Source organism: Nuphar pumila, chromosome 8 (assembly GCF_984573655.1).
Source record: "Nuphar pumila chromosome 8, dmNupPumi1.hap1.1, whole genome shotgun sequence".
NCBI lineage: Eukaryota > Viridiplantae > Streptophyta > Magnoliopsida > Nymphaeales > Nymphaeaceae > Nuphar > Nuphar pumila.
The window spans coordinates 29,719,646-29,747,186 of record NC_143256.1 but is presented as its reverse complement, the minus strand read 5'-3'; the positions used below and the strand labels follow the sequence as shown (position 1 = coordinate 29,747,186).

Below are 27,541 nucleotides of genomic sequence, written 5' to 3'. Positions count from 1 at the left end.
TCATCTAGTTCAGTTTGAACTAGAATGACTGTTGCTAGTCAAGTCTTGTCCAGACTTGACTAGCAATAGAGTTGTTGGACTGACACAATCCAAGAGCTCTTAATAGAGTTGTTGGACTGACACATTCCAACAGCTCTATTGAGTCCTCTTTGAGTTGTGTATATAAAGGGGTGCAGCCCCTCTTGTATTCTATTTCAATGCTTCTTAAGCAATTGGTTTTTCATATCAATAAAGAGTACATTTTTATTTTTATTTTGTTTCCAATTATACCCTTTTTAAGGGTTATGCTTTAGTATCATTCTTGACACTTGCCCTTGTGAATCTAAGCTCATGTTTCGAAGATCCCCATTTCATTTCAGCCCATATATGTAATCTTCAAGAAAAGGTTCGCAATATGGTTCAAGGAAATAAAAGTATTAGAGAATACTATAATAGCTTGTCCGGGCTATGGGAAGAATTGGCTCTCCTTGAACCAAAGTGGCATTGTCCACAAGATATAGAGCTTCGCCAAAATCAAATAAATGCGGAGCATTTTTTCCAATTTATTAATGGTTTAAGACCGGAATTTGAAACAACCAAGTCCGCTCTTCTTCATCAAGGGAAGGTTCCCTCTATTGAGGACACAATTGAAGAATTGAGTATGAAAGAAAACCAACTGAAGAAAATAATCTCAAAAAATGATGATAACTCAGTTTTAGCTGTTTCAAGACCAGGGAATCATGTCCGTCCATATAAACCTCCACATTTTAGAAGAACATATGATGAGAAATACTGAAGTAAGGTGGAAAGAAAAGAAGTAATTTGTTATTATTGTCATGAACCTGGGCACGTCAAGACGTACTGCCCAAAGTTAAAGAAGCCTTATGAAAAGAAGGTTGCTATTGTTGAAGCCCAGCAAGAGACAAAAGAAACATCTATTGGAAGCATGTCATTATCTCAGCTAGTGGAGGCACTTCAACCACTTCTTAAAGGAGCTTCCCTATCTACTGGAGTTGCGGTCTCTTCAGTAAGCATCTCCGATCCAGGTAAACCTCTTTGGCTTATTGATTCTGGTGCATCTTTTCATATGACCCCTAACATAGAATTATTGTCCCAATATCATAACTCAAGTGGTTCAAACGTTTTGACTGCCGATGACACTTCTCTTGAGATTAAGGGAATAGGATGTTTTGAAAATTCTTCTCAAAACTCAAACAAATTTCGTGTTCCAAAAATTAGATATATACCCAAACTTAATTTAAACCTTTTATCCGTATCTCAGTTAATTGATCATGGGTGTAGTGTTTCCTTCTCCTCTCGTGCTTGTCGAGTACAGGATCACCAGTCAGGGAAGCTGATTGGGGAAGGCCATAAAGAAGGAGGCTTGTACTACATGGACGTTTAGATTTTCCCAAGAGCACACTGAGTTGCAATGTTCAAAAGTTGGATTTGGATCTTTTGCACAAAAGACTTGGACATCCTTGTATATCCAAGATTCAACACTTTCCGAACATGGAAAAATTTTGTAATTTTGAAACTTTTACATGTGAAAATTGTATTCTTGGAAAAATGAAAAGATTACCTTTTCCGGAAAGAACTTTTTTTTCTACACGACCACTTGAGTTTATTCATTCTGATGTCTGGGATCCTGCACCAATTGTATCAAAAGGTGGGTTTGTTTATTATGTTATCTTTGTAGATAACTTTACACGACACTTGGATTTATTTTCTTAAACATAAATCCGAAGTCTTCTCGCATTTTAAAATCTTTCATAATATGGTCAAAAATCAGTTTAAAGAGGACATTTCAATATTTTGTACCGATTCAGGGGGAGAATTCCTATCAAAGGAATTCAAAGATTATTTAAATCAATATGGAGTTATACATCAAAAGTCATGACCCTACACTCTTCAACAAAATGGCCTAGCTGAAAGAAAGCATAGGCACATTATTGAGACAACAAGAACCCTCATCATATCACATCAAGTACCAAAAAATTTCTGGGCTGAAGCAGCCTTAACTGCTGTTTATCTCATCAATAGGATGCCCTCTTCATCATTAAACAATATTTCTCCAATCGAAAAACTTCTTAAACAAATTCCTGATTACTCCAGGTTAAGGGTATTCGGGTGCAAATGTTTTGTATTCTCAGATAAAAATGATAAGCTTTTCTCTCAAGCTATTCCTTGTGTCTTCTTAAGATATGCAAGTCATCAAAATGATTATAGATGTTTTGACTTTAGATATAACAGATTATATGTCTCAAGAAACGTATCCTTCTTAGAAAATGAAAGTTCATTTGAAACCAAAGCATCTGCAGAAACAGATGAGTATTCCTTTCTATTTGATTTAGTCTCAAAGAATAAAGAATGTAACGTTGAGCAAGATGATCAAAGTGATATTTTTCCTATTGAACCAATTAGTGATAACCAAGAGTTCATTCAATATTCTAGACGAGGAAACTCAGAAAGACCATGTGCCCTTGAAAGGTACTCTGTAGAATCAGAACCCAAGATGTCAACAAGAAAATCTACTAGGATCTCAAAAAATTCTGAGAAATTTGTGTCATATAAATCTTTTTCGCCAAAATTTCAAGCCTTTATAGCCTTAATTCACTCCTATGAAGAACCTCCTAATTATGCTATAGCCAAAACTCAACCGGAATGGGTAAAAGCCATGCAAGTGGAATTAGAAGCCTTAGAAACGGTAAACACTTGGACTATACAAGAACTTCCGCCTAACAAGAAACCTATTGGTTGTTGATGGGTTTACAAAGTAAAGACTAAAAGTAATGGCAGTCTTGAGCGGTTTAAGGCTAGATTAGTTGTCAAAGGCTACGCTCAAGAATATGGAATAGATTATGAGGAAACCTTTGCTCCAGTAGCCAGAATAACTACAGTTAGAATCCTAATTGCCCTTGCCTCTATAAAGCAATGGTCTATATATCAAATGGATGTTAAGAATGCGTTCCTAAATGACAGTTTAACTGAAGAAGTATACATGGATCCACCACCAGGAATTGATGTTCCTAAAGAAAAAACTCTTCGTCTAAATAAAGCCTTATATGGACTTAAACAAGCTCTGAAGGCTTGGTATGATAAATTTAGCAAGGTGATGCTTAATTTTGGTTTTCAATATTGTCTTACTGACACTGCTTTGTTTGTTAAGAATTCTAATGCAGGTATCATTATCATCCTTCTCTACGTCGACGACATGATCATTGTTGAAGGAAAGATTAGATACACCAAACCCTAGGTAGAGAGAGAGAGAGACAGCTGCACAAGAAAACTCGTTAATCCACATTAGGGCTGTTCTCTATGTTAAATAGAGAGAGGCCAAAAGAATAAATTACATCTAAGTCCATTATTAAATAAAAATTTCAAATAACCTCCAAACTAAGAAGATTTAAACTTAAACCACCTATTCTCAACACTCCCCCTCAAGCTGGAGCATAGATATCAATCATACTCAGCTTGTCACAACATTTTGAGAAATTTGGCCTAACAAGGGGTTTTGTAAACATATCTGCAACTTGATCTTCCAACTTTAGATATTTGGTAGTGATATGTCCAGCTTGAACCATATCTCTTACATAGTGGCAATCAACCTCAATGTGCTTTGTTCTCTCATGAAAGACAAGATTGTTCGCTATATATGTTGCAGCCTTGTTATCACACATCATGGTCATAGGAGAGGAAACCTTCACCTGAAGATCATGAAGAACAGTACGAACCCACATCAATTCAGCAATTGTTTGGGCCATAGCCCGATATTCTGATTCTGCACTCGACCTAGAAACCACATTTTGTTTCTTACTTCTCCAAAAAATCAAGTTGTCTCCCAGAAACACACAGAATCCTGTGGTAGATTTTCTATCCACTACAGATCCTGCATAGTCAGCATCAGAATAGGCCACTATCTCCAGAGTTCTACCTTTCCTGAACAATAACCTCTTTCCAGGAGAAGATTTTAGATATCTGAGAATCATAATAGTTGCATTCCAGTGTACCTCAGTTGGTTTGTCCATAAACTGGCTAACTTTGCTTACTGCTAAAGCAATATCCGGCCTGGTCACAGTTACATACAGTAGCTTCCCTACTAGGGAGCGATAGCTTTTGCTATCAACCGGTTTTGACCCTTCTTCAAACAACTGAACTTTATGGTCCATGGGAATATTTGCTGGTTTAGCTCCCAACATTCCAGTTTCCTTTAATAAGTCAAGAACATACTTCCGTTGAGACAAAACCATCCCTTCACGGCGCCTGGCAACTTCTATACCCAGAAAATACCTGAGTGAACCAAGGTCTTTTGTAACAAAGTGTTTTTGAAGATGAGCCTCTGTGGCTTCAATAGCTTTCACATCATCTCCTGTAAGAATGATGTCATCCACATATACCACCATAACAACTATGTCAGAGCTAGTTTTCTTGATAAATAGTGTATGATCTGTTGCTGACCTATTAAAACCAAAGTGTGACATCACTTCAAACAACTTTTGAAACCATGCACGAGGACTTTGTTTCAAGCCATAAATCGCCTTTCTCAATCTATACACCTTTTGACACTCCCCCTCAACCTTGAATCCTGGAGGTTGTTGCATGTAAACGGTCTCAGATAGATCCCCACATAGAAATGCATTTTTCACATCTAATTGGTACAAGCTTCAACCATGTTGAACAGCTACTGAGAGAACAAGACGAATGGTACCCATCCGTGCAACAGGAGAAAAGGTTTCAAAGAAATCAATACCATATGTCTGAGTATACCCTTTTGCTACTAATCTGGCCTTGTACCTTTCAATAGAACCATCAGATTTGTACTTTATTGTATATACCCATTTACATCCAACAATGTCAGCATCTGCTCGGGAATCAACTAGATCCCATGTATGCTGAGATACTAAAGCATCCATTTCTTCTTGCATAGCCAGCTTCCAGCAATTATCAAGATCTGTCTGCTGATAGTTCAGAGGAATAGTTTCAGCAGATAAGGCTGAAATAAAAGACTTCATCTGATTTCCAATTCTGGCATCGGAGACAAAATGAGATATGGGATATAAGGTACATTGTTGTGTCCCCTTTCGTAGAGCAATAGGCCTGTTATCATCATCATGAAGATCACTACTGTCATCAACAATAACTAGATAGTATCGAAACTGAGTCCTAGTAGGAATCTTACTAGGACCCCATACATCTGCATGAAGAAGTTCAAAAACTTTATTACTAGACTGACTCTGACTCAAAGGGAACGAACTTCGATGATGCTTGCCCAGCTTACATGCTTCACACTGAAATGATGTGGTGGAAGGAATTTGAGGAAAGACCGAACGAAGCTTTGACAATGAAGGATGACCAAGACGACGATGCCACTGAACAGGACTGAATGAATGTTCCACTGCAGCATGAACATTACCCATTGAATGATGTAGGTAGTAAACTCCATTTTCTTCATAGCCTCCACCAATCTTCTTCCCCGTCAGCAAATCCTGAAAATGACAACCCATCGGATCAAATATTACTCTACAGTTTTGTTCTTTTATAAGGCAACTAACAGAGAGTAAACTTTGAGGAAAGTTTGGAGCATGAAGAACATTTTGCAACTGTAATGAGGAGGATATAGAAATATTTCCCTGACCAACAACCGGGGAGGAACTCCCATCGGCTAATGAGACTCCTCGATAAGCATTAATATCCTTTAGATCTGAAAAAACAAGTGAATTTCCATACAAATGTCTGGATGCACCACAGTCAATAATCCACTTACTGTCAGTCGGATGAAGATGATTTCTGGTTGAATAGGCAACACCAGCTACAGGAGGGGTGGAATTCAAAGGACGAAGAGCTATCAGCTCATCATATTCAGCACGACTGAGGGTGATACTACTGTCACTTGTAGAGATATTTTCCTGTACCTTTGTTGCCTCGAGAGTAGTAACATTTGCTTTAGGAGCATATGACTTTGATGAAGAAGAGGTTGGCCGGCCATGTTTATCCCAGCACCGATCTTCTAAATGTCCAGATTTTCCACAGAATGTACATTGAAGCTTTCCCCTGCCTCCCATACCTCGTCCACAACCTCGTCCTTTGATATTCTGAATATTTCCACACCCATAACCAGAGGAGACAACTAGAGCAGATGACTGGGTCACAGGCTGTGATTGTGGAAGAGATATCGCAAGTCTACTCAGGCGATTGTATGCATCAGCAAGAGTAGGTACATCTGATCCAGTCAATATTTGGACTTTTGCAACAGAGAATTCTAAAGATAAGCCTGTAAGAAACCGAGCAACCATAGTCTGTTCTTGATGATCCTTCTGCTTCGAACAACAAAGAGGCCTGTGAGCATTGAGTCTTTCAAACGCAGCTTTTACTGATGCATAGTACTGGGCCAAGGTTTGATCTCCCTACTGTAAATTATATATCTCCTGTTTGACTTGCAGGATACGACTCGCATTAGTCTCTTGTGAATACGTATCTCTAAGATTGTCCCACATCTGTTTGGCTGTATTATAGTAAATTAAACCATCTGCAATATGGGTTTCGACACTATTCATGATCCATGACATAACTATGTCATTATCTTCATCCCAAGTAACGTATTTTCCCACATTTTCATTGGGTTCGTCTTCCAACAAAATATATTTTCTACGATGTCCAGACACCGACATCATAAAAGTTCTGGACCACCTGGCATAGTTAGTTTCATTCAACCTTACAGAAGAGCCGTACGAGAAGGGATTGGCAAAATCCTTATACTCTCCAATATGTTCAATTTTTGAATCACATTTCGAAGTTTCACCCATACTGAATATTTAATTCTATTTCAGCCAAAAAAAAATCAAATTTACCCACTTGAATAGCAGGTTTTATAAACCCAGCAGCCACACCAGAGATAATTTTTTTTTTTTGACAGGCTTCTAGCAGCACATAAAATAGCGTGTGTGACAATCACGCATCAGCTAGAACTGACTACCAGCATCTATACTCAACACAGAATCCCACGACAATTAAAAAAACTTTCACATAAACAAGATATTTTTTCAACACAGCAGAGAAACACGCTTGTTGTTTCCACGACATGAGCACAACTGAAACTCTTTCACAGCAAAAGAAAACAAATCACGACAGCATGAAAAAAAATTCATGACCCAGCAGGGAATCACGATAAATGCTGAAATCACGACAGATGCTGAAATTTGATACCAGCTGAAATCACGATAGCTGCTGAAATCACGACAGATGCTGAAATTTGATACCAGCTGAAATCACGACAGCTGCTGCTGAAACCATATTAACAAATGGGGCTCAAGGGTTTGCACAGCAGGAAATCACCGCAAGGCTTCTCCCAAACAACAGAAAATCACGGCAGGAACAAAACATCTGCTCCCTTAGATCTGATGACAGATCTGGGTCATCAATCCCAGATCTGTTATCAGATCTTACACAGAATAAGAACAGCTGACCTGATTTGAAGATATAAAATTTTTTTGTTGGTGTAGATCATTCGAAGATTGATCACGATCGACGATCACGCTCCCACGATCGGCAGCTCTGATACCATGTTGAAGGAAAGATTAGATACACCGAACCCTAGGTAGAGAGAGAGACGGCTGCACAAGAAAACTCGTTAATCCATATTAGGGCTGCTCTCTATGTTAAATAAAGAGAGGCCAAAAGAATAAATTACATCTAAGTGCATTATTAAATAAAAATTTCAAATAACCTCCAAACTAAGAAGATTTAAACTTAAACCACCTATTCTCAACAATCATCACTGGCAGTGACAAACAGAGTGTGCAATATTAAAAAATTTCTCAAAACTCATTTTGAAATGAGTGATTTGGGTTTCTTAAAGTACTTTCTTAGTATAAAAATTGTTTATTCTTCTAGAGGATATTTGCTAACACAATCTAAGTTTGCTTGGGATATTGTTGTCAGGTCAGGCATTTCAAATAAAAGACATGGGGGCACTCCAGAAGTTGTAAATGTCAAGATGAAGAGTGATGATGGAGAACCTCTTGAAAACCCAACTCCACATTGCACATGTTGTCCATACAGTCAGTCAATTTCAACATGCTCCAACCTCTGTCCATGTGGGAGCAGTTTTGCGAATTATCAGATATATTAAAAATTCTATATCTCGGGGTCTATTTTTGTCTGCTTCTTTTAATCTCAAGCTTCTTGCTTATACTGATGCAGATTGAAGAGGTGATCTGAATGATCGTCATTCAACGACAGGTTTTTGTGTCTTCTTTGGGGAATCGTTGATCTCATGGAGATGTAAGAAGCAACAGAAAATATCTCTTTCATCAACAGAGGTTGAATACAGAGCAATGGCTACTACAACTATAGAAGTAGTCTGGCTTCGACGATTGCTTTCCGACATGGGAGTTGAAAGTTCAGAAGCATCCGACATGTGTTGTGACAACAAGAGCTCTATCTACATTGCAAGCAATCGGACGTTCCACGAACGTACCAAGCATATAGAAATGGATTGTCATTATGTTCGGGAGGAATTCTTGTGAGGCACCATCAATATTCCCTATGTTGCTTCAGAATACCAGCTGACCGATTTATTCACCAAGCCTCTTGCTGCTCCTAGATTTCACTTTCTTTTAAGCAAACTTTCGATTATCCAACTGTAAGTTTAAGGGGGTGTTAAAATATGTAATCTCATAGGCAGCTCATATCTCATATGTAATCTAATAGACAGCTCATGTAATCCCTTGTAATGTTTTTCTTTCTTTTAGTTAGTTTAGTTCTAGTTTAAACCCAACTAGAACTCACTTAAAACTCAATTTTAGGACACCTTTAGGCTTCACCTTTTTTACTAGTCAAAAAGGTGCAGCTCCAAGGGAGTCGTTGGGAGTCCAATGACTCCCTTGAGGCTCCTCTCCCCTTCTTCTATAAATATGGGGTTGTTTCCCCTTGTAAAGTAATTCCTTGTTCTTTGTTCTTTGTTCTTTGTTCTTTGTTCTTTGTTCTTTGTTCTTTGTTCTTGTTCTTGTTCTTGTTCTTGTTCTTGTTCTTGTTCTCTCCCAAGTTTATGAAATCTTGTTCTTCATTTTATGTATACCCTTTTTGGGTATTGTGTATGAGTGTGATCTCTTTTGTGTGAATGTTTTTGTTTCTTAAATCCTCTTTGTGAGTGTTGAAGAAACAATCCTTGTTAGGGATTGCTTCATTCTTTCAAACCCAACCCGGACCCAACCTAAGGCCACCGCCTCCCTCGCGCCTTCTAAAGACAACGAGGCAGGGGAGGGGTTTCAAATAGAAACCCCCTTTCCCCTTTGCTCTCTCGTTCTCTCTCACCTTCCTTCCGCTCGGCAAACCTCCGACGAGCTCCCCTCCGGTGAGCTCCTGTTCGACGAACCCCCTCACCCGCAGCTCCGTCTTGTCTGCCGACGCCGGCGACCTCAGTCCCTCTCGTCAGCCCCCTGCAGGTAACCCCCGACTCCCCTCTCTTTCTTCTTCTTCTTCCCCTTCTACTTCTTCTTCTTCTTCGTTTCCCCTTTTCTCTTCTTGGGCAGGACGGTAGGGACGACACCCCCTGTCGTCTGCATTTAGTCAGTCGGTAGGGGCTAAAGCCCCTGCCTGACATCTTTCGACAGGTCGGTAGGGGTGACATCCCCTGCCACCTGTGTTTAGTTGGTCGGCAGGGGTTTTAGCCCCTGCCTTTAATGTTTTGGCAGGTCGGCAGGGGCGACACCCCCCTATCGTCAGTGATAAGGCTTTCAGCAGGGGCTTGTTGGCCCCTGCCTCACTTTTTGGAAGGTCGGCATGGGCCTTGCCCCTGCCACCTGAGTATTCTCGGCAGGCAGGGACAAAGCCCCTGCCCCGATCCTCCCTCTTTCCCTTTTTCGCCGGGGAGGGGCAGAGCCCCCTCCCTGTTGAAAAGAAGTGTTTCTCTGGTTATGGGTCTTGGATCTGAAGATCCAGACCCGTGACACCCAATTTCTCATTAATGGCATTGTGTAATATTGATTATTGTAAAAAGGGTATTCTAGTACCCTAATTTTGTTTATAATCTCATGTTAATATAAAGTAATACACAGCAGCAGCCGACCCATGTACAGCAGGGTATCGGTTTTCTCCCAAACCTCTCTCTCCCTTCCTCTACCTCTCTCTGTTTTGCAGCTCCAACGTGGGACGGACTGAAGGTTGCAAAACTAACATGGTATCAGAGCCACGCTTCAGCTGAAACTGGGATCGATTCAAAAAGACACGTCTGAAGATCCTCTATTTCCTCTTCCAAAGTCTGAAAATCAAAAAAAAAGGTACGGTTGTTCCTGTTTTCCTTTCTTTTTGGATTCACGACTGACCCAATCAGTCCCAGCAGATCCTACACCTATTCCCTATTCTTTTCTGGAATCACGACTGACCCAGTCAGTCTCAGCCTGTTTCTCGTCTCTTCTTGGGTTCACGACTAATCCAGACAACTGAGATTTTCTTTTCGGTTTCTGGAAATCTCCTCCTTTCTCATCCAGCCAACTTTGGATTCATTCTCTTCTTTTCTCAATTTTTCTTTCTACAGTTCCTTTTTCTCCTACGTTGGTGGTGGTCGAACCTTGGTTTCGCCACTGTTTGTTTTTATCTCTTGAGTGCTTCAGCCCAGATTCCCTCATTCAGCCATTAACAAGCCGACATTAGGAATACATATGCACATTTTTTTTGGATTTTCATATCTGACATTCCATTTCATATACAAATCAGAAATCTGATTGTCTTTAAATTTCTGTTCCGTATCAGCGATCTGAATTAGTTCCTGAAAAAAAAAAATTACAGAACTGCAGGTGTAAGCAGATTGTGCTGAATACATTCTTCATTCTGTGAAACATGAATTCTCTTCCTAACCAGTCAGTTCTTTCTTCAAGTTTCCTCAGCCAACTTGTGTTTGAAAAATTAAATAATGGAAATTTCTTGACTTGGAAGAGGCAAATCATACCTTTTATTAGGAGTCAGGATCTTTCTGGACATCTGGATGGATCCATTCCAGTTCCTCCTGAGTTCATATCACAAGAAGAAAGGGACAGCAAAGGGGAATCTACTACCGTATATGTCAGAAATCCTAAATTTGTGGCTTGGATGAAAAGAGACCAAGTGCTTGTTGTTTATATTACATCAACACTCTCACAAGAGGTTCTTGTAGCCATTCCAGATGACTGCACTGCCATTCAACTTTGGAACAGACTTGTTCAGACATACTCACAGGTTTCTCAGGCCAGAATTATGTTTCTTAAAAGAGAATTTCAAAGGTCATCACAGATCAGTTAGCAATTGTTGGAAGTACAGTTTCTGACAAGGATTTGGTACAACAAACCCTCAGTGGATTGGGACACGACTATCATATGATTGTCACTTCTCTGTTATGTTTACCCGAGCTGCCCAATTTTGAAGATCTGCGTGCAAAATTGTTACAATATGAGATGAATCTAAAGGGATTTTCTGAAGAATCATCTATGCATACTGGGACACAAGAAGTCCTTGCTACAGGGGTTACTTATGCACGAGGACGAGGAAACTATGATATCAAGGGAAAAGGAGCACAAGGTAGAAGTGGTCATGGAGGTCGTGGATTATTGCCTACCCCCAACTCATATACCAATCCACAAAGACAAAGGCCAATTCCTACTTGCTTTCTGTGTAATAAAAGGGGGCATATCAAAGCTAACTGCTGGTTCAATCCTCTAAATAAAGGAAAATCAACACAAACTGAGGCAAAAAGAGGCACAGACAATGCAAGGACCAGCGGAGAAGTAAAGGAGTTGTTATTGTCAGCCTTAGCAGAATTGAATCTAAAACAGAATGAACAAGGCACTTGGTACGTAGATTCTGGCGCAGCGACTCATGTTACTGGAGATGCAGGTAAGCTCCTAAAACTTGTTCCTTACATTGGTAGAAGTAGTATAGTTACTGGAGATGGATCACACCACTCTGTTTCACATATTGGAAACTCCATCATACCCTTACCTGAATCTTCCATCAATCTTTCAAATGTTCTTTATGCTCCTAATATCAAGAAAAACATTGTTTCAGTCTCTAAACTTGTTGATGATATCAAAGCCTCAGTTGAATTTACTCCCTCTTCTGTTCTTGTTAAGGATCTCTGCACGAAGGAGACGTTCGCTAGAGGGAAACGGCAAGGCAATATGTATGTTTTTCAAGATCCTTCAGCACATATTCGCTCTGCAGACCCAAACTTGAAGCTCCAATCATCATTGTCTTCTTCTGAAAATCCTACCTGCGTTTTTAGTGTCTCTGAAATCAATAAGCCAAACCTTTGGCATGGTCGTCTAGGTCACTGCAGTAATAATTTCATTGAGAAGCTTGTTTCAAGTAACCTCATTCCCAAGTCAAGTTTAGGAATAAATGTAAATGACAACAAATGTTCTAGTTGTCTATTATGTAAGAGTCATGTTTTACCATTTCATTCTATCAATAAAAGAGCTTCAAGACCTTTTGAAACTATTTGTTCTGATGTTTGGGGGGCTGCTCCAGTTGCTTCTATGTCTGGAACTAGATACTATCTTTTATTTGTTGACAGTTATTCTCGCTATTCCTGGATATTTTTCATGAAACATAAATCTGAGACTTTCAAGTTGTTCCGTAACTTCCATTCCTTTGTCAGAAACCAATTTTCTGAAAACATCCTAAGTTTCCAATGTGACGGAGGAGGTGAATTCTCTTCCATTGACTTTACTAACTTTCTTCAAAGTAATAGGATAAGGAAAAAGGTGTTTTGCCCGCACACACCTCAGCAGAATGGGATTGCTGAAAGAAAGCATCGCCATATTGTTGAGAGTGCGATGAGCATGATGCATGATAGTAATCTTCCGATCACTTTATGGACAGAGGCTTTTCATTCTGCAGTTCATGTGATAAATCGATTGCCCATGACTATTTTGGAAAACAAGTCTCCTTGTCTCTTTTTGGTATTCACCCCAACTACTATGATTTGCATGTGTTTGGCTGTTTATGCTATGTTCATGTTGACAGTTCAAAGAGACATAAGTTTCAGGACAAGGCCTTGAAGTGCAGGTTTGTGGGTTATGCCGATGACTATAAAGGGTACAGATGCTATGATCCGGTGAGCAAGCGCATCAAAATATCAAGAAATGTCATCTTTGATGAATTGAATTTTGATTGTCAATGTAATAGTTCTTCAGAATCAAAACATGAAGTTCAGACTTACTATCCTTGGTTGAACTATAAACTTCTCACAGAAGCTAGTGATGCTTGCTCAAATTGCATTCAAAAGGATAAGATACCTGTGTCTACTGATGGGATGATTGATCATGAAAATACAGACTCAATCTTGAATCCAGGAAGATATAGAGGTTTTGTATATACTCGACGAGAAAGAGAGTCACCCACTATAGTTGATTCAGACATGGACACATCCTCAACATCCAACATTGTTGATACTAGAAGATCCACACGTCCTCGCCATCCAATTGAAAGGTGGGTCAGTTATGAAAATTTCTCATTAGATTTTCAACTCTTTCTAACAGCCTTGAATAAAGAAGATGAACCCACAACGTTCTCTCAAGCATCAAATTCCAGAAGATGGATTGAAGCTATGAATGAGGAGACGCAACCCCTGCCTCTGTCTGGACAATCGGCAGGCAGGGGTGCAACACCCTGCCTCCCTGTTCTTGTTGACAGCAGGTCAGCAAGGGCTCACAGCCCCTGCCCCTGTTTCTTGCACGTAAAGCAGGTTCGTCGGGGGCATGCTGCCCCTGCCTCTGCTTCTTTCGCGTTAGGACAACCAACGTTTAAAAACTCGCCGAGTCAACTCGTTGACTCGGCTCGGCTCGGCCCTCCAGCGGGTCAACCCGGTAAGGCATACTCGGGTGACCAAGACTCGGGCATGACTCGGCTAGACTCGACCTGACTCGGCCGAGTCACGAGTCACGTACAACTCGGGCGAGGTCTGTCGTTTTCCTTCTTACAAAACTCGCTGGACGACTCGCGCGACTCGGGACGAGTCATGGGTCAAAAAAAATCGGAGAACTCGGAGGGTTTGTGTTAATGGCAGTTTCGCAATATTAAATATTTTACCCTTTAAATGGTTAACGAAATGTGAAAACCTAAAGGGTTTTCACTGTTCATTGCGTTTAACCCTCGACTGAAGAGGGGAAAAGCCGAGAAGGTGCGGCTACAGCTCCAGCCATCCGGCGAGAAAAGCGACGCCGAAAAGGAGTTTCCGGCGTGAGCAGTGACGCCAACGTGAGCAGTGACGCCGGCGTGAACAGTGGGATTTTTCTTCGTTTTGTATTTGCATCGCGAACATTAACTCCGGCGTGAACAGTGACGCCAGGTCGCCGACAAAGGCACATCGACGGCGAAGGCACATCGTCGCAGCTCCGACGTGTCTTCTCCAGCAAAAATAGTCCATCGGCGACATTTTTCAATGCCACCAGGTATGTTTTTCCGGCAAGATTTTCCGGCGAGTTTTTAAACGTTGGATTCAAGGTGGTCCTTTGGCTGCTGCGACATCGCCTGCGAGGCGTACGCCTTAGTATTTGAAGCGTATGCCTCACAGGTGAGGCGCACACCTCACGTCAGTATTTGAAGCGTACGCCTCAGCACTTGAAGCGTATGCCTCACAGGCGAGGCGTACGCCTCAGTTCTTGAAGCGTACGCCTCACAGGTACGCCTCACAGGATGTAGTCTGATATACTGACCAAGTTTCACGTCTTTGTAACATGTATTTTCTTATTGAATTGGATTTAGGCCCTTGTTAGTTTGTGATCTTTTGTATGAAATGGTAGTTTGTCAGAATGTGCTAGTTCTTTCATTAACATAGGTTTTGCAATCCTGGAAAGTATATTATGTCACAAAGTAACAAGGGCCTCAACAAGCGTTGCAAGTAACGTACTCTGAAGTTAGAACACTTTATTTGCATATGCAAGGGTGATAAACAGATTAAATGTTCTAATTTAGAAGTTAGAACACTTTATTTGCATATGCAAGGGTGATAAACAGATTAAATGTCCCATAAAAAAACATTCAAGCCTGATTGGGGTTTAATACTGGGTGACCTGCGAAAAAAGAGTAGAATTTCTCCACACCAAATTCTGATGACTTCAGGAGCTGAATTGTAATCCCTGCACACTGAAATACACATTGAAAACTAGGCACAGACACACAAATACTGCAAGTCAAATTCCTCGGCCTTTAATAAATATATGACAAGTTCACTGGATTTTGCTTTGAGAACTTCCACATGGTTACCAGGGGTACTTTTTTCCATTTTGAATAGCAGCCTGTCAAATATATAAATATCGTTTTGAACATTTCTATTATCTATGTTTGTACTTTGTATAAGAGATGCAGTTCTATTTTTTCTGCTTGTGTGTATGTCAATGTTGTAGACCTCTTCTTTTTTTGTGGACACTTTTCTTTGAAGGCTTTTGTTTATTTTTTTCACCATCATATTATGGAGAAATTCAATGTGGCTATTTGGTAGTTTGTGTGCAAATCAATAGCATTGCATATTTCTTGTTCTTATCCTTGATAGATGCAGCCAAGATTGGGTTTGCTTTATTCTCACTATTGAAGATGTAGGCTGCTGAAGTTGTGACATAATATGCCATCATTTCTTTCGCTATTTTAACCAAACAAATTTGACAAAAAAAATTAGCATGGATCCATTATTTATTTTTTTTGGCAACGAAGCATGCACTAATGGTTTTTTTTGTTGTTGATAACTTGATCGTGATAGTGTTAATAGTAAAAAAAATGATAACTTGCTTATGCTGATGAGCATATACAGTGTTCAGTTTGTGTGCATTATGTAGTGTACCATGTATAGTTTTAGTTTTATACTTGTATGACACTATGTTTTTAAGTTTTTAAATGTTGTTCTTTGGTGGGTTTGTGCATAATCTACTAACCGTGCGTATGTTTTTAACTTTTCAAATTTAAAAGTTTTAGATTTATCAAATCATCAAAGAAATGTCAGAAGAAGGATCTTCAAGGACTCCAATAGCATTCACTAAAGGAAAGGACCCTGTGTGGGATTTTGGTTTACCACTTGATAAGAAAAAGAAGAGGGTACAATGTACTTGGTGTACAAAACAAATGAGTGGTGGCATTAATAGACTTAAGTATCATCTTGCTGGTATTAAAGGAGAGGTGGAACCATGTGACAAAGTCGAAGAATCTGTAAGAAAAAAAATTCGTAAGAATTTGGAGTCATTTAAGGAACACAAAATATATAAGAGAAATATTGTAAATGAGATTGGTTCCTTTGTTGAAGTAAATGATAATGATATGGACTTGTCAGATGAAAGTGATGAGTCTTCTGAGAAAAGATATATAAAGGGGAAAAAATTGATGAACGATGCCCCAAAGCATAATCTTAATGCTTTTGTAAAAGTGAAGGCAGGGTCTCCATCAATGAAACAACTTGGAATAAAAGCAGCTTTGGATAAAAAAGCTAGAGATAGGTTATGTTCAGCTATTGCGAGATTTTTTTATCATTCAGCCATTCCTTTCAACGCAGCCAATTCTCCTTACTTTACGAAGATGATTGAATTTTGTTCCTCAGTAGGAATGGGATTGAAGCCGCCTTCTTCATCTGAGATTTCTGGAAGATTGTTACAAGAAGAAATTAAAAAAATTGATGATTATTTCAAAGAATACAAGGAGTCTTGGGCTGAAATGGGTTGTTCTATTATGGCTGATGGTTGGAAAGATGCAACACAAAGGACATTGATAAATTTTTTGGTTCATTATCCAAGGGGCATTTACTTCTTGAAATCAGTTGATGCAACAAGTATCGTGAAGAATCGAGAAAATTTATTAAAATTATTTGATGAAGTGGTGGAAACAGTAGGTGCAGAGAATGTTGTTCAGGTATATTATTCTGTTCTTTTGTAATTTTCTATTAAACATTGATATTTATAATTTGTCTAGTATGTTAATAATGTTTTGAAATTTAAAAATGACAGATAATCACAGATAATGCAGCCAACTATCAAGCAGCTGGAAAGATGTTGGAGGATAGGAGGAAAACCATATTTTGGACTCCTTGTGCAGCTCATTGCATAGATCTCATGCTTGAAGATTTTTCTAAGATAAAAAGCATAGCTGAATGTGTGGAAAAAGGAAAAAGGATCACGAAGTTCATCTACAATCATACTTTTGTTTTGAACCTAACGAGGACTCAATTTTCTAATAAGAAAGAAATTCTAAGACCGGTTACTACAAGATTTGCCACTAATTTTATCATGCTTCAATCTTTGCTAGAACATCGAAGTGGTCTTAGAAAAATGATGGCATCAGATGAATGGAACAATTCAAAATATTCATCATTTGCTGAGGGGAAAGAGATGGAGGATATTATATTGAATAGTAATTTTTGGAGAGTCGTAGAATCAACTGTTAAAACTATAGAACCTCTGGTCAAAGTTTTGAGAATGGTCGATGGTGAAGAAAATCCTACAATGGGTTATCTTTATGAAGCTATGGATAGAGCCAAAGAGGCTATAAAAGAAATTCATGACAATGACGAGAAAAAGTATAAACCTTATTGGAAAATAATTGACAATCGTTGGGAAAATCAACTTCATCACCCTCTTCATGCAGCAGCATACTATCTCAATCCCAAATACCACTATAGTCCACAATTTTCTAAGGTATGTATTTGTTTATATCTTTTTATTAATTGTTTTAATTTTTGAATATGAACTTTCTTTTATCAATTACCAATTTAATGTATTTGACTATTTGCACTATTTCATGTAATTCACAAAGCATCCTGAAGTAAGGCGTGGTTTAATTCAATGTATTGAGAAGTTGGAGCCAAATATTTCAGCTAGAGTAAGAGCATGCAAGCAACTTGAGTTATTTGAAGACGCAAGTGCAGATTTTGGTACTTCTATAGCTGTTATGACTAGAGATGAGCATAAGCCAGGTGATTTATCTTTAACATTATTGTTGTGTTGTGCAAAAGAATATTTCTTTAATCAACTTTTCATTTTTGTGTGTTTTGGCTTTATGCAGCAATGTGGTGGAAAATGCATGGAATATGTGCCCCCGATCTTCAAAAAATTGCTATTCGTATACTTAGTCAAACATGTTCTTCATCTGGATGTGAACGAAATTGGAGTACCTTTGATCAAATTCACACTAAGAGAAGAAATAGATTAGCTCAAAAGAAACTTAATGACTTAGTGTTTGTCCATTATAATTTACGTCTGAGAGAAAAGCAATTAAAGATAACACGTCTTGACCCAATTTCTTTGGACAATATATATTTGCAAACACCAATGGATGAATGGGTCATGCAAGAAGGAGTTTTAGATGGAGATGAGGTAAAATCCTAAAAGTTTGTTGGATATTTTAACTTGATTAAAATTGTTTTAATTTAGTTTTTTGTCTTTCTCTATTGCATGTTAACTCAAATGTGTCATATTTTATTGAATGAAGGATTTCTTAAGAAACTTGGAGATGGAAGTTGAAAACATTGAAGAAGCTAATCTTATTGATGACGAAGATGGTGATGGAGTTGAAGATGAAGATGCAAGGGAAAATGCAACCACTAGTACTCCAATTCAGCCATTAATTTCTACTTCCAACTCAAGAATTGATTCAAATGAAGTTCCAAATAATAGCACTTCGCCTCTATTTGAGATTTGAGTCATTGACTCTTGACTTGAGAATTGAGATATCATATTTTGTAAAAGTGGATGAATTTTGGATGAATGAAATTTGATTTTGTCATTGTGTTATGATCATTAACTTTATATTTATGAACTTTGTAACTTAACTTTACTTTAGGGCTTATTTCTATTGAAATATTGAATTATTGTTTTGCTCGGTTGTTCGATTTCTTGCTATTAGATGAGTAATTATAAGTTAGATATAGTTTTACTTGATGTTATTTTAATTATTAATCAATTACACTAGTAATTAAGTCATTTTACAAACTTTTATATGTTTAAATGATAATTTATATATTGTTTTTCTTTTAAAATCAAAAGTTAACAAAACCCGGTCCGAGTCACCGAGTTGACCCGCCGAGTCACGAGTCCATAAAGAACGAGTCGAGTTCCGAGTCACGGGTTTTAAAACCATGAGGACAACGGCAACGCCCCTGTCCTCTCTACCTTTCTAACTGAAATAGCATGTTGATGTCTCGCTTTTGCAGCTCGTACGACGGATCTCGCTCGCGCTCCGCGACCCGAGCCGTCCATCGCTTACACCCGCAGATGCTAGCAATCTCGTAACTCCCCAAGGTAGGGGAAGATTGCACAGAGCACTTGGACAATTGAATTGAGTTCAATTAACTAAAAAGGACAATTAAATAAATATATATGCATATATATATGAGTACACATTTAACTCAAGGACGCGGTTTCGCGATCCTTATCCTTTACCTCCTGTCATGTATTTACTTTGTCGTCGCGCTTTGCGCCCAGGCTCTTGCTTTTTGCAAATGTTTCATTACTGTCTTGCCTTTGCGGATGACGCTCAGGTTTTCGCTCATTGCAGGTGCTATAAAGGCATCCTCGTGGAGGATGCAAGAGGCATTTACCACTCTACCTCTTGCGACAAGAGTTAAGTCGGGAGCTTAACGATACATCATCGTCTAAGGAGAGGGATCCCTAACAGGGATCCTGGCTTTTCGAGTGAGCAATCCTGCAACGTAAACTTGAGAATTTAGGGAGCTGTGCAAAAGCATCAAAGACTGCCCAAATCAAAGTATTTGGAAGGATGTGATTGGCTAGTTCTGTTCGTCTATCTGACATATCTCGGGTAACCCCGAATTGGGCTTGAGCAAACTTCTTAGCGGGGGTTCTGTTGAGAAACTCGTATCCCATTTATCGAGGCCAGTATCGAGTCATGCGAGGCATGTAGATACCACAATAGCGGATGAGATTCTAGAAAATCGCATGCCAAATGTTGGCACAAGCTGTTGGCTGTCTCAAAAGATAAATAATGTCAAAAGTAAAGTTTGAGAAACATTACATCTTTCTGAAACACTTTTGTTGAGGCTCCTATTGAGGAACTATACCCCTTTCATCCTAGAGTACTTTTAGTCGTTCACTACACGCTAGTACTGCGATAATCGGATGAGATAGTCGTGCGACCTCGAACAATGCTAAATGACAATGTTGTAAACACATAAAAATGGGATCGCCTTCACAGGTAAGATGTTCATTTGGTCAAAAGACCAGACCATATAGAATGAGTCGTCAGTTAATTTACCCCTGACGCACTCATTCACTTCTTGTAGTCTGTCAAGGGAGAGGACAGAGCGATACACACTCCATGGACAGGTTGTTAACAACCACCCCACGAGCAAAGATCTGGCCTCCCTAGTCATTGGAGTTAGGGGAAGGGACTACCAGACATTATCCTAGGTGGTAGATCCCATGGACTTCTGCAGAAGTTGGATGCATCCATTGCCAAGTACCTGCCTTTGGGGAATCCTCTCTCGGCTAAAGTTGTCCCCTTAGGAGCGGACTCAACTAGCTATTCGGGTTATTGAAAATACATAAAATAATAGACGCCCGAACTAGTCTCAGTTGTTTCTACGATTTGTCTGTGCGTACCCGCAGGCCAATAATATCAAAACATAAGTTTGTTCACACTGGTTGATGGGTCATAAGATTTTCGTGTGTTTTGGGTACGTATTTTTTTGTCAAGTAAAAACTTATCGATGAAATTACGTATGACTTTGGTGTCTCCGAGATTCTTCTGATTATGATGCTTATGCAGGTAAATGACATGTCACGCCTACATAGTTGTACTGCAGAAGATTGCATTATGATTGTTTGTGTGAATATATCATACCTGTATAACATGATTGATAAGTATCATGAATATTTGATTAAAATGTCTTGAAGATATGTGCGTAAGTTACACGCTAGAAACGTCGAATGCGATGTGCTTTGAGATAAGAATTGTGAATGCATATGATGATACAATGATCTGAATATTTGCACATATAACTTAAATCCTATGTGAATTGTTTTACCATGTGAAGTGATACGATGCATATTGTTGATATACATGCTTGTGCCCATATTGGTGGGTACTGACCCCAAGAGCGGTCAATTGTTTGGAGCAGTCGATTGTATTGATTCATGTATCACTGAGTATGGTATCTGTTGAGGACCTGATCTCCAAAGGATTATCTGCGAGGGTGTGTATGATCAAGATCAGGTGACCCGGCTAGAGCGGTAGAATCTTTATGAGGATGTACACTGTCCAAGAGCGGGTAGCCGCAAAGACGGTGAACTCCTGTGAGAAAGTGTATTATCAAAGACCAGGTATACCATCTAGGGCGATAATTCCTTGTGAGGTTGTACATTTTCGAGACCAGGTGATCCGGCGTTGATCTTGTTAATATAATAGTGGTTATTGACCCTAAGAGCGGTCATTTGTGTTGATGCGTGTATCACAATAATTTTTATTGGATATGGCATTTGTTGAGGACCGGGTTCCCAAAGGATTCTGTGAGGGTATATATGATCAAGATGTGGTAATCGGCTAGAGTGGTAGATTCTCTGTGAGGATGTACATTGTCCAAGAGCGGGTAGCCGCAAAGACGGTGAACTCCTATGAGGAAGTGTATTGTCCAAGACCAGGTATACCATCTAGGGCAGTAATTCCTTGTGAGGTCGTACATTTCCCAAACCAAGCGATCCGACATGAAACTTATGAATTTTGATTACCATAAAAAGTTATGGTGAGCTGTGATGATCTTCTAAGATTGATTGAAATAGTCAGTTATGAATCTATAGATTTGGCTTTCTGTTTTAGCATGATTATATGTTGAACCCAGATGTGAGAATCAGATATTTATTGATTTTAGATCATGTTTTGGACCTTCTATGGAAGGGTGGGCTTTTCTGAGAAAGTATGACGCCTTAAGTGAGTCATAAAAGGTGAGAGTTGGCCGCGTAGGGCCTTGAGAGATGGGAATAAATTAAGGTTGTTCAGAACAAAGAGTTTGTTAGAAATAGTGAGAGCGACAAATGATGACCTGATAATGATTAAATATAGAGACTCCGTTCAAGGAACGAAAACAAGCTAGAGCAATGTTTCTTTGTGCCTCTTCATTCGTGTCGAATCAAGTAGAAGATAACATTTCTTATAGTCTTCTGCTAAATGCTTTTTATGGCTCTGTATAAACTCTTGCGAAGACAAAAGTTTAATCACACGTACGCTTTATTCAATCGAGCTTTGAACTGCTTACTTGTTTTGAACTGCTTACCTATTTAATTGTATATCTGCTTTAAACTACTTAGCATAATGAATTAAATGTACTTAATTCAGTTTCCTGTAGTCTCTCTTGTGCACCTACTAGTTTTTCGCGAAACTAACTCATTCAATGGGTACAGGTGATTAGGTACACCACGGACGATGGCGCGATCGCAAGATGGCTTCAAGATTTCTTTTTCCTGCTCTTAGCTCGCGTCCTGGACGTTTTTGGGTTTTGTCACGGATTTTCCTTTGGATATCTGAATTTTGTACTATTTGGGGACTTCTTTAAATGAAAGTAGCTTTTCCAAGGCAAGTAACATGGATTGTGAGTTTTGGTTCTTTTAGCTAATGTGCCCAAAGTTGTCAGCTTGCCTTTCTGAATTTAACAAAAGAATAGTTTTTTGTTGATTTCATAAACAAACTCTGAAAGGAAAGAGATTTTTTCTAGTCTCTTGCCTGTTTTCTGAAAGATTCGCAAGTTTGAAATTTTAGGGCGTTACACCCAAAGGTATTGTGTGTTGGAACGTGATAATTCTGGACCAAATGTGGATCCAGATCTGGTCCGATATTTGTATTTCCCTTTCTATATGTGCTGGATTGTATTACCCTTTTCCACTCTCTTGTATGTTTTATTTGTTTAAGGGTATTATTGTCCTAATGTAAAATTGGTTATACTATAAGTATTTATAACGAATGGAAACCCAAGTAATGAAAAGTGATTCAACGTGGGAAAGCTGCAGCCCTAATTTTTCTTCTCTCCTCTTCCTTTCTTGGTTAACGGGTTTGAGGCTCCACCAAGATCTGATTTCTATTATGGTATCAGAGCGTTCTTAATCGGGATCGCTATTGCTTCGTCAAAGGTGACTCTGAGATCTGATTTCTCTCTCTCTCTCTTCTTTTATTTCTTTCAATCGGTTTCTCTTCCTTCTTATTCCTTCTCAGATCTTATCTCTTCTTTTTCTTCCTTTCTTGGTTTCTTCTTCCTCCTCTTTCTTCAAAGATCGACATTTGTTGTTGATCATACCTTACAACGATCAGATCTGAACCAAGATTCAAGATCGGTATTCGTTGTTGATTAGATCTGACAATGATCAGATCTGAACCAAGATTCAAGATCGGTATTTGTTGTTGATCATATGAAGGCATCAATTAGATATAAATTAAAATTTACGATTTTTGTTGAAGAAAACTAATTCAGAACTGTCGACAATCATATCCGAATTAGATTCAAGAATCGTTCCTTATTTTCGATCAGATCCGACTTACAAAAGAAAATTGTTTGATCTGATATCAACATATTGAAATTCCTGTTGCATTCTTTGATCTTGTTTTATTTCCCTGCATTCTTCTCTCATGGATTCCACTTCCAATCTTTTATCTGTCAATTTCCTTGGGCAGCTTTTGTCTGAAAAGTTAACAAATTCAAATTGTCTTACCTAGAAACACCAAATAATTCCTTTCATTCGTAGTCATGATCTTTTAAGTCCCCCTAATGGATCAATTTCGATCCCACCTCAAAACGTGATCCAGGAACAAAAAGATGAGAAAGGGGTTGTGGTGCCTACCACTACTATTCAGAATATATTCAGTGGATGAAAAGGGATCAAGCCCTTGTCGCATACATTACATCAACATTGTGGCAGGAGGTACTTTTGGGAATTCCAGATGACTGCACTGCTGGACAATCATGGGCACATCTTGCCTATACATATTTTCAAATTTCCGAGGAACGCATCATGAATCTGAGAAGACAGTTTCATGGCCTGAAGAAAGGAACAATGAGCATCATGGAATACTTCAACAAGATGAAACATATTACAAAGCAGCTTGCGTTAGTGGGTGCAAACATAACTGAAAAAGAGATTGTGGAACAACTTCTTATTGGCCTTGGACCAGAATATCATATCATCTCCACTACTCATGCAAGGGCATGATGAGTTACCCAAGTTGGATGTTACAAAAGCCAAGCTTCTTGGATATGAGAATACCATGAAGATGATGGATGAAAATGGTAATACAGAATCTTATGAAGTCCTCTCTACAACCGTGGAAGAGGACGGGGAGGATGGATAGGAAATAGAGGTCATGGTTGTGCAGGGAACCAGGGAGGCAATAGAGGTCGCGGTTTGTTACCTCTTCCTAATGTACCATCTTTTGCAGGATCCCAGGGTAGTCGCGGCTCATTTTCTCAGGGACGTGGTCCACCCACCTGTTTCCTCTATAAAATGCCTAGACATATTAAAGCTTACTGCTGGTAGAACAATCAAAATAATCATTCTCCTAGTCAAAACAAAATTCAAAACAATAAAGGACAAGGAGTGAGTTAAGGACTGGAAGGTCAGTCCTCACAATCAAAACCTGATCTGAATTTACTTCTTGCAGCACTTTCTGGGCTGAATTTGAAGCAGAATGATCAAGGAGTTTGGTATATTGATTCTGGAGCTGCTAGCCATATCACAGGAGATGAGGGTAAGCTTTCTATGTTGGTTTCTTATTTTGGAAAGTCTAGTATAATTACAGGAGATGGTACTCGCCATCCAATATCACATATTGAAAATTCTTCCATGCCACTTTCTCATTCCAATACTCTTAATCTATCTAATGTTTTATTAGTTCCCAATATTACAAAGAACCTTGTTTTTGTTTCCAAACTTATCGATGATTCTAATCTTTGTGTTATTTTTATTTCTTCTGTATATGTCAAAGATCTTCAAATGAAGAAGACATTCGCTAAGTGAGAACGTGTTGGTAACATGTACATCTTCAGAAAATGAGCTTCTCAAGTATCGACCGACCCTACAATGAAGATTGTTCATGAACCTTGTTTCGTTGGGCAATAATCTAGTTTCGTGGAGCAGCAAGAAACAAAAGGCGGTGGCTCGTTCTAGTACTGAGGCTGAATATTGGTCAATGGTCGCAACTTCATTGGAGGTAACTTGGATTAGGTACTTATTGTCTTATCTAAATCAAGAGACGTCATCTTCCATATTGTTTTGTGGTAATCAAAGAGCGATTAAGATCTCACTTAATCCAATACAGCATGGAAGGACCAAACACATTGAAATAGATCAGCACTTTATCAGAAGCAAGATAGAAAGTGAGGAGATTACAACTCAGTTTGTTGGGAGTCAAGATCAAGTGGCTGATTTGTTCACAAAAGGGGTAAGTAAGCAGAGATTTTCGTATTTGAAGAGCAAGTTGTCTATGGTTCTCACCATGCACAACTTGAGGGAGGTTGTTGAGACGTGACATTTTGGGTATGGATCCAGACTGACGTGCCTAATGTAACGCCCTTATATAAACCCCTCATTATGTGCTTTGTTTCCTGTTTTACCCCCCCCCCCCCCCCTCTTTATGTAAGGAGGGGGTTTGATAATAAAGCTCTATTTTGAGCTTTGGCCATCCAAAGAGGTGATTTAACCTACTTTGCCAAAAACCAGGTTTTTGCCCCTATCATCTAAATAGGGCCTAAGTGTCACATTTGCATAAAAAAACACTTGTTTTAAAAAAAAGGTTGACACCATTCTTATAGCCGAGTTACCCATTCTATTATGTGTTTTCAGATTTTCTATTCTATCACATATCTTGTTGATTTTATTTTAGTTTTGTATTATTTCAAGAGTGGTGATGGGACTCTTAAAAGATATAAAGTTAGGTCAGTTGCCAAGGGATAATCACAAGAATATAGAAAAGACTGAAAAAAAACTTTGCCCTGTAGCACGTATGATTGTTGTTGAGACTCTTATAGTCCTGGCATCCATTAGGAAGTGGCTTATCTACCAAATGGAGGTAAAGAATGCACATTTCTAAATGAAGCATTACATGAAGAAGTCTCAAGGACCCTTTTCTTAGACTTCAGGTTCTAGTCTTCTTCGAATCCATAAAGCCCAATATAGATTAAAACAAGCACTCAAAGCTTGGTTTGATTAGTTCATACGATTTATGGGTAAAGTCTGGTTTTAAATCCTATTACACTAACAATGCTCTTTTGTAAAGTCTTCATTTGCAAGAATTTAATTTTACTTCTCCATGTGTATGACATCAAAGTCTTCTTTTGCAAGAATTAAATTTTACTTCTCCATGTGGATGACATCATCATCACCGGGTATCTTAGGAACCTTCTGTGTATTAAAGTAGCCTATCCACCTAGAAGGTGAAAATATTTTGAGTATCAGATATCTGGAAGCCGCCACAATCTTCTTTCAGTAGGAAATAGAGAGAAGGAGAAAGAGAGACAGAGAGATGTGAAATCGGCAGCCACACAAAGAGGCGTGCCCTAATCCTTTTTATATATAACCTAATACACATTGGGCTTAAAAGCCATTAAAATACAAGAAAATTACAAACATGCCATTACACATATGTAAAACATAACAAAACAATTACAATATCAGACACACAACGGATTTGGATCCAATCCAGATCCAGTCACATCTTATCACCCTCCCTCAAGTTGGTCTTGTACCATGGACAAATTGTTCTTTAAAAACCAAAATTGATTCTTTGTTAGGCCTTTAGTGAACAAGTCAATAACTTGACTTTCTGTTCGAATGTAATGAGGCTCAATCTCCCTGTCTTCAACGTTCTGTCTGATGAGGTGTTGATCTATCTCGATATGTTTTGTACGACTATAATGTATTGGGTTATAAGCAATGTTAATAGCACTCTAATTATCACACAACAAAAGAGATCGAGAAACTCCTTCCCCTATATCAGCCAGAAGATGTCTGACCCATGTAGCTTCAGCTGTCCCAGCTACCATAGACCTGTATTCAGCTTCAGTACTACATCTAACAACAACCCTTTGTTTCCTGCTACTCCATGACACCAAATTTTTTTCAATGAATATACAATACCCGAAAACAGATCTCCTTTCATCTGGATCTTCGGACCAATCTGCATTTGTATAAGTGATGATTTCATACCCCCCTTTTGTCATGCCAATTTTTTTGATAAAGAAGACCATCTCCAATGGTTCCCTTCAAATACCTTAAAATTCTCTTCACTGCATTAACATGACTAGTCCTTAGTTCGTGCTTAAATTGAGATGCCTGATTAACAGAATAGAGAATGTCTGGCCTGGTGAAGGTAAGATGCTGAAGCATCCCAACAATGCTCCGATATTTAGTCGGATCATTATATGAGTCTCCATCTTTAGAGTTCAGCCTTTGTTGCAAAACACTAGAAGTGTTTAGAGGTTTACAATCTATCATTCCAGACCTACTAAAAAGATCATTAGTGTATTTATGTTGCGTAAGAGTTAAAACATCACCTTTTCTGTCCACTTCAACCCCAAGAAAATATCTTAAATCACCAAGATCTTTCACCTTAAAATTTT

At 38.8% G+C, this 27,541-nt stretch overlaps 2 protein-coding genes across 3 annotated transcripts in view; one reads left to right on the top strand and one right to left on the bottom strand.

The window, feature by feature from the left end:
• Positions 1-27,541, bottom strand: part of SAC8 (SAC domain-containing protein 8) — a 170,894-nt gene that overhangs the window by 130,877 nt on the left and 12,476 nt on the right. The window lies entirely within an intron of this gene.
• Positions 16,376-24,276, top strand: LOC149829868 (uncharacterized). Its single transcript, XM_090016180.1, has 6 exons — positions 16,376-16,842; positions 16,938-17,624; positions 17,743-17,902; positions 17,992-18,302; positions 18,418-18,510; positions 24,100-24,276. Exons 1-6 carry the CDS (start codon positions 16,384-16,386, stop codon positions 24,274-24,276), a joined length of 1,887 nt encoding a protein of 628 aa, XP_089872306.1. The 5' UTR covers positions 16,376-16,383.